Genomic DNA, 8947 nt, shown 5'->3' on the forward strand with positions numbered 1-8947 from the left:
TAAAGGATCTACTCGATGGTTGACCACTACATACGGATACAGCATCCGGGATATGTTTTCCGCCAAGCGACCTTGCTCATCTCCGGAAACGAGTATTGTCGCGAAAAGCCCGTGCATAGAGCATGTAGAGTGATAGACTGAATATTGTTCCTTCTGGTGTTTTCTTTGGTTGAATTTTTAGGTAAAAAAGGAAAGATAACAGAATGTCAGTGGAACTTGAAAAGGTGATAGGTGATATTCGAGCGAAGAAAGGGGGATACAAAAGTTTCGATGGACCTTCACCTGAGGATAAGACAGTGCCGGATGTTTTCACGGAGATTTTTAATTGGCTCCTTTGTCGTCGCAGAAGTAGCTCCGATGTCTCGGGCCAGTCGGGGGAGGAGGAGGGGGAGAGGGGCTCCCCGGAGCGAACACTGCGGACGCTGGAGGGGGTCGTGGCACCCGTGGCCCTCTCTATGTTCAGCGTTTTGCTTTTTCTCAGGATAGGTATGAGATTTTTTTTTATATCTAGCAGAGAGGAAAATATATTTTTTTTTATCAAATATGAAGTACTTACATCAGAAGTTACATAGTACATGTATGCATGTATTTTAATAATTTAAGATACATATTGGATTGATATGATGACATGATTACTTCTGGGAACAAAAAAGAACTCTCGGTCACTTTAAAGGTTACTCTTTTTCTATGTAGATTTTTAACTCCTAAGTTAGGTGTGCATGGATTCAGGAATTAGCGTTGTTTATTCAGCTGAACAGTATGCCTATGTACAGTTAGTATAATTATATACACTAATGAAACTAAATATGATTCAAAACCTCACATTTTAAATGTTTTTCTTTAAACTTTTTCAAAAACTGGCTTCCTTGTACAAGTTTACTACATGTTTACTCGTGTAAAATATTAATAATGATAATTTACTGATTTGGACCGGTTAAAACCGAATACTAGAGTTTGATTTATTAAGAGATAAAGTGTAGGTTTAAATTAAGTGATTGGTTGGTTACTTTGCGTACAATATAAATCTATATTTCGAGAGAGAGAGAGAAAATGGGCTATTTTAGACCCGTATATAGGCAAATTATTATTGATTTTTCACTTATACGCCAAAGTTATAGATTCTGACAATTACTTTGATCAATAACAAATCAACAAACAAACTTACAAACAAACAAAAAAGAACAAACTTACAAACAAACAAAAAAGAACAAACTTACAAACAAACAAAAAAGAACAAACGTAAAAACATACAAAAAAGAAACACATCTCGATCTCATCATCGGTCGTACGATAACAGCTAGTCTGGGCAGGAATTAAAAAAAAATTAAGAAAAAAATGAAAAGAGAGAGAATTCGTTGACAGTGTTCGCCGGCGTCTAAAGCTTTAACTGTGGTATGAGATTAAATGGAGCCTAAGAATGTTTAAATAACACTGCTGAATAAATAAATGTTTGATGGGTGGTTCAACTCGTTTTCCAGTTTTCTGATCTGAGAAATTGTTCACAGTTCAACGAACTGCTTGTCCTTGAACATTGAACAGATGTTGGTGTGAATTAATTTTGTACATAGTATTCATATCTAAATATCACTAATGTAAGCATGGTGAACCGCTTTTTTTTATTTGTAACAAAATATACAAACTATTTAAAATTTTTTTTACCTAAATAACACCGAGGAAAATAATATTTTGACGGGAAATATATTTCCATCAGCCAGCTCTGTATTTAGGACGAATCATATGACTTCCGTGTCACGTGAGAACACAAAAGATAGAAAATTGGGAGAAAAACAGCTGATTTGTATGGAGTGAAAAAGAAATGCTTCTATTTAAAGCCTCAAGGCTACAGAGTTATGTCACAGTCATACTCTATTAATGGAGAAGTGTTAGTACCAGAAAAAATGGAGGAGAGCTCACCGCTCTTACCGAGTTCTTCTTACTCGAGCTCTTCGGACCTTGAGCACGGTGATGAAGTGTGGGCACTCCGTCGTAGCCTGAGTAGTAATGATGCCGTGGGCCCCAAAATACAGCCGCGGGTCACGACTCGAACCCTTGGGCTCTTTGCCGGTGTATTTTGCCCTGTGGCCTTGTCAATGTTTAGTACATTACTGTTCCTGAGATCAGGTAAACGGCATCAGGAAGATTTTTATTTTTAAACTGATATTTCATTTAAATTAACAATTGAAGATTAAATCAATATTACGGAGAGAAAAAAAAGGGCTCAAATGGATTTCAAGATTGACCTAGTTTTGGGTCTGATTGAGGAAGTTGGTCAATTCCCACTAAATCCCAGTATGTAAAACTGGAGATACACCATGTATCTGCCATACAAGTCAAAACGGCACCTGGTGAAAACGGCACTTAGGAAATATGCAAAACGGCACTTGAGAGTAGTCAAAACGGCACTTTAGAAAAGTTAAAATGGCACTTTTTTATTTTGAGACTTTGATAGTGTTTATACAGAAAACAGATCTTTATATTACATTTATAGTAATAAATGTGTATGTTATTATCAGTCAGGGGCATAACTCAAACAAGTTATGAAAAAAATAACTTAAACAAGTTATTTTACATTATTTTACACACACAATTTTAAAAAAAAAAAATAACTTAAATAAGTTAGTTTTATATCCTACTTGGACATTGATTTCTTGAAAATTTTGTGTTTCCTGCCAATTTGCATTGCATTTTGGGATTCCATTATGTAATACTAGATGGAGTTCACTGACTCCAGTGGAGAATTGGTGAGGAGATGGAGATAAACAGCATTTACACCTTATTTTGTAGTTTTATCCACATGGTGTATATGTCCAATTTTTATCATTAAATAAAAAAAATTCCCCACTTTTCCCAAGACTTTGAACACTTTTCCTGCATTGAGCAAGGTTTAAATTTAGTCAAACATTTGTTTTTGTCTTGGTGCACGAGCAAAATCCTTTGGTGCACGGGGTGTGAAGTTAGGGAGGAATGACACAAAATAACTTAAACAAGTTATTATTTTATTGAAGCTATTTTGGAAAAATAACGTGTTTGAGTTATTCAGGCTGGGAAAAAGTAGGTCATAGCAAAGAGAAGTAACTCATTTAGACAAAAAAATAACTTATTCGAGTTATTTTTGAAAATAACTTGTTTAAGTTATGCCCCTGACTGATTATTGATAAAAATGTTTAAAAAATATTTTAAGAAAAAAAAAACTAATTCATTCAAGGACCTATATACTAACGTTAGTTTATAGGTCCCTGATTCATTTGAAAATTATTATACTTTTTTTACAGTGGTTAGATTTTTAAAATGTACTATTTTTATAGATTATATGTATATTATATTTATATGTCTATTATTTTCTACAAAAGAGATCAAATCCAAATTACATTATTATGATTCTTTGAAATTCAACAAAAATTAATAGTATTGCAAATATGTGTCACTCTGTTTTGGGGGGTGCCAGTCACAGCTGACTAAATAAAAGCCAGTTGAGTATGTTTACTTAGAATACACTTGTAGGAATAAGAAACAAAAGACCATTTCACACCTCCTTTTCAATAATCTGCTGATCGTCAATTTGCAATCATATACAGCTACTATTGTGTATTTCTTGACAACATGACAAAAGGATTGTACACAAGTTAGGAAAACTTAGATATTCCTCTCTAAACTGTACATAAAATCTGAATAGTCATACAACATTTACTATTAAGTTTTTTACTATATGAAACCTGTACATAGAAGAACAAAAGCAGTTTTTTAAAATATAATTGAAGAATATCAATTTATTTATATTTAATAATTGATTAAAAATTAAGATGATACAATTTTATGTTGAGATTGTTACAAATAATAAGTGATTTCTATAGATGATAAAATGATGCTGTTATTGTTTATAATCTTGTCTTGAAAATAACGTTATATTTAAAAACAATGCTGTTATATTTTTAATTAAAAAAATTAAAAGATGAAGATACGGATATTTCAAGGAATAAAATTTTAAAAAAATCATTTCAAATTTGGTATTCAAATGTATGAATCTGTGGAGAAAAGTGTGTATATGCATAGGATTATACAGAATTTAATCATGCATATATCACTGAGATTTCATAAAAACTTATTAGAGTGTATACATGAATTAATAGTTTTCTTGGAAAAAAAATGGACACTCCAAGAAAGAAAAATATAATATTATCTTTATATATACTCACACACAAATATATATCAATATATATATATCAAATTATCACTGCATATATACTTTTTCTATAAATGCCATTTTGACTAAGTGCCGTTTTCACTAAGTGCCGTTTTCAGCAAGTGCCATTTTGCATAATCCAGGTGCCTTTTTCACTAGGTGCCGTTTTTACCAGGTACCGTTTGAACCATAATTCCACCATGTACTTTTGTGGGATTCAAAATAACGAAGTAAAAGTTTAAACCCTTTGGTTTAGATTTTTTTTTCTTTTTTGCATGCAATCTAGTAGTAGTAATTGGGTATATGACCATTAGTGGTTTCAAATTGACTTTACACTTTGTGGACAGTATATATTCTCTTTACGACTTTAGACAAGTGGACAATCATGCTTTTGCTTAGGCGAAAGCCTGTCCACTTCTCTAAAGAGAATAACTTTGCAGTTGATATTAAGAGAAATATTGAACATGTACTGATCATGTTTATTAATTGTTTTGTAGGTTTTGTTGTTGGCCAGGCAGGGATTCTAGAAGCAGTGTTACAGCTCGTTTTAGCTTATTTTATTTTAGTAATGACAGTGCTGTCAATCAGTGCCATATCAACCAATGGAGCATTAGAAGGAGGCGGGGCTTACTGTATCCTTTCGAGTTCATTTCTAATTGTAAAAGATCACAAAATTTTTTTTCAATACATGCATTACATTTGATTAGAAAAGGTAAAAATCAAAATGTTTTGAATGTAACATCAACTTGTACTTTTTTTTTTACAACTTGGAGTAGCTTTCCATTGATTGAAGTACTGTAAACCAACTTTTATTCGTGTTTGAGAAATATTCGCGAGTTTGCAACCTACTTTATGTTGCAAATATCAATTGCTGCGAACCATTTATTTTGCTTTGTTTTTATAGAAAATGTTTCCTTTTCAGTGAAAATTAATCGTTGCGGATTGACTTCAAACTGACGAATCGCGATTATAAAAGATGACTCAAATAATAATTGGTTTACAATATTGACTGGACAGAGTTGATTTTTCTATTTGAAGTATAGTATAATTAAGTGACATATCATTGTATTCAATACATTCAACTCCAGGCTCAACAGAAAAGCCAGTTTTATCGAAACTTGCATTCCTATTTGAAGGGAGTTCTAATTTGTTTATAAATAAAGGGAGATGTAAATATTATAACAAATTCAAACTGGGTACAAGTCAACTTAAAATACATGTAAATGAAATTGTTGTGAGATAAAATTAATTCAGCATATTAGCAAACCTATTCCTTATCGTAATACAGACATGATAAGCCGGGCTTTGGGGCCAGAATTTGGAGGAAGCATTGGTTTTCTGTTCTTTGTGGCCAATGTTTTAGCTGTAGGTCTTTATGTCACTGGCTTTGTGGAAGCCATGATTGAGAATTTTGGACCAGGAGGTAATATTTCCCGATGATAGTTTACATTCAGTAGCTTTGTGTTTGTGTGTGCACAATTCTCTTATAAAGTGTGACTTAAATTCATTAATCACTCATTTGAGAAAGTATTTATTTAATAATTCAATACTTTAATAAACATTATCTTTAAGTTAAGTACTGATATAAAATCCAGTACAATACAAGAGACTTTTGCTAAAATTCACAACTCTGCCCTTGGTATTTAAGTAATTAAAACATTTCGTTATTGTTTTTGCTCTCTTGAGTGTCATATTGTCATATTTATTGCAGAAGACAAATTACTGAAATAACTCTTTGATAACACCAAAAAAAAGTAAACCAAATACCGTGTAAGTGGAAATTTTAGTGAGACACAAATTTAGCGATTTGTCCTTAGAAAATGGTATTTCATTTCTAGCGAGATGTAATTTTAGCAATTTTAAAATGCACTATTAAAAACCTATCACAAACAAGAGGCCCACGGGCCTTATAGGTCACCTGAGTATTGTGTAACAACTTTCAAACAATTAAATTTGGTTCCTGTTTTAAACCAGAGGCCATGAAATTCACAATTCACAATTTTGAAAGAGGCACCATTGCTTATCATAATTATTAACTTAGCATGCTTACTCTATTTACTTAATACCCAGAGGTAGATCAGAGTAACAAAGAGAAAATGCACTTCCACTTTATACCCAGGTGTGCACCTCACCCCAAAGGAACACTGACCCAGAGGCCACATATTTCAAAATTTTGCAAATTTTATAATAAAATGGTTGATTAATACCAAAGAGCAGATTTCAAAGCATTAATTTATTTTCAGACTATGTAACCCCCCCCACCCCGACCCAGGGGGCATAAAAAAACCACTTTGCTAGATGCACCTTTCTTCATCATAAATATATATACTTGGAACATTGGCATAAAACCCAGAAGCAAAGGAAAATATTTTCAAAGAATTAATGTCTTTTTACTATATAATCAATAGAGCCCCGCCCTAACACCAGAACCCCTGTTCCTGGGGCCATAAAATTCACAATTTTAGAAGAGGCACTCTTGCTCATCATAACGATGTGCTTAGTTAGTTTATTGAATACCCAGGAGCAGAGAAGAAGATTTTCAAAGAATTAATGCATTTTCACTATATAATCAATAGAGCCCCAACCTAACACCAGAACCCCTGACCCTGGGGCCATAAAATTCACAAATCTGGAAGAGGCACTCTTGCTCATCATAACTATGTACTTAGATAATTTATTTAATACCCAGGAGCAGAGAAGAATATTTTCAAAATAATGCATTTTCACTATATAATCTATATAGCCCCGCCCTAGCACTAGAACCCCTTACCCTGCATGGGGCTATGAATTTCACAATTTTGGTAGAGGACTCAATGCCCATTACATTCATGCTAACAGTCTGCTTGCTTTATGTCCAGGAGTAAAGAAGAAGATTTTTAAAGATTGCAATAATTTTAGTTGTTTTGGCCCCACCCCTCAGGCCCCAGGGGGGCGGGGACCATGAAATTCACAATTTTTGTTCCCCTTCACCCATAGATGCTGTATACCAAATTTGGTTGAAACTGGTTCAGTGGTTTCAGAGAAGAAGCTGAAAATGTTCAAATGTTAACACACGACGGACAACGATGGACGAAAACGCATAGCAATAGGTCACCTGAGTTACTCAGGTGACAATTAATTTTTAGCGATATTCAATTTTAGCGATCTAATAAAGCTGTCTTATAATGCCAAAATTAAATCCTGGCAAAAAATTCTGCTTATACTTTTATATTTTTTTCATATTCAACAGGGACCATGGTAGACCAGCCATTTTTAAAGGGTGACCATGATTTCTGGTACAAGTACCTGTACTGTACAATCGTCTTGTTTGTGTGTCTGGGTATCTGTATTGTTGGAGGTGCCATGTTTGCCAAAACCTCACTGTTAATATTTATGGTAGGTATATACATCTACATTATAATTTAAATGATTATGTAAAACTAATCCAGGGTTTGTTTTTGAAGTACATTTATAAAAATTTGCACATTCATCACTTGTCTTTAAAGGATACAAAATGTAAATTGCATTGTCTCTTTTCATTTTTTAAATCTCCAAACTCTAGGCACATTTACACTTCAGAAATATATTTCCTGTCTGAATTAGATTTTTCCTTCTTTTTTTATGAGAAGTAAAACGGAAACAGGAAATTCTTGTCTTTTAAACTAATGAAAACATCTATTTTCTGCATACATGTAACGTGTACTACTACAACTACAAGTACATACAAACTGTATACCCAAAGTTTTTTTTGTGTTTAAAAGATGTACTAGATCTAGCATGTTTTCGTACATGTACGAGGGTCACTCAAAAAGTTCATAGACTTTTGTCCTAACTTTTTTATTTAACGTCATATTATATCCAAAGAGGTAGGTTCACTAACTCCATAAATTGGCCCTGTCAATATACCATTTAACTAACCAGATCCTAACGTCCCATTTCGAACATCAACATAAAGTAGAGACTTAGTGCTTTCATTTCCTGTAAAAAATTTTCCTCTAGGTGTCTAAGTCTAAGAAACTCAGGCGTTGTGAAACTGCAATGATCTTGATTTTTGAAGAAAATGGGTGAAATTGAGCATCTTCAACTGTCGATAAAAATATGAGCCCACCCCGCGATCCAAAAAATTTTTTATGGATTAGAATCTTCTGAAACAGTTCATTCATAATATAATTGAACATTTTAGATCAGAAGTTGGGGGCTATGCAAAATATTCACATACAACTTAAATTTTTGGGGTACCTGTAAAGTGCGAAACGAAATAGAAACGAAACGAAACGAACTGAAACGAAACGAAATCTGCCGAAACGAAACGAAATCTACCGAAACGAAACGAAACCTACCGAAACGAAACGAAATCTACCGAAACGAAACGAAATCAAGATGAAACGAAGAAAAATCAAAACGAAACCTGCCGAAACGAAACTAAACTTTCAGAATTTTTTTTTTCAAATCAAGGTACATGTATGATGTATATAATTATATATGTGTAACTTCATGTGGACTTTTTTATACTTCAAATAAGATTTATATAGTTCAAGCACTTAATATGAATTTTAATTTAATTACAGATTATGCTCCCTTCTCAGTCTAATGATGTATTTACATGTTTGCCAGCTGCAAATATGCACGAGCGTACTATGCATGTATAATTTCAATAATTTTTATATCTTACTCTTATTTTCAGTCCTTATTTATCTAGATACAACATATCTATCAAAATTGATGTGTTACATGTAAAGGCTCGTTTGTGTACGGGTCGAAATAAAGTCACTGTACTGTCATATTGCG

The 8947-nt window shown here is 33.1% G+C and overlaps 1 protein-coding gene across 2 annotated transcripts; it reads left to right on the forward strand.

Moving 5' to 3' along the window:
• On the forward strand, positions 1-7600 carry LOC134244696 (solute carrier family 12 member 9-like). Of its 2 annotated transcripts, none has more exons than XM_062726951.1 (4): positions 1-486; positions 4678-4812; positions 5469-5603; positions 7410-7600. In XM_062726951.1, the coding sequence occupies exons 1-4, from the start codon at positions 204-206 to the stop codon at positions 7583-7585; spliced, it is 729 nt and encodes a 242-aa protein (XP_062582935.1). In that variant the 5' UTR covers positions 1-203; the 3' UTR covers positions 7586-7600. The 2 variants fall into 2 exon arrangements, with proteins under 2 accessions (XP_062582935.1, XP_062582936.1); XM_062726952.1 differs by lacking the exon at positions 1-486 and adding an exon at positions 1760-2121.
• Positions 7601-8947: the final 1347 nt, after the last annotated feature.

This window comes from Saccostrea cucullata, unplaced genomic scaffold, assembly GCF_032062105.1.
Source record: "Saccostrea cucullata isolate Sc308-1 unplaced genomic scaffold, CSIRO_AGI_Scuc_v1 ctg2517, whole genome shotgun sequence".
Classification (NCBI taxonomy): Eukaryota; Metazoa; Mollusca; class Bivalvia; order Ostreida; family Ostreidae; genus Saccostrea; species Saccostrea cuccullata.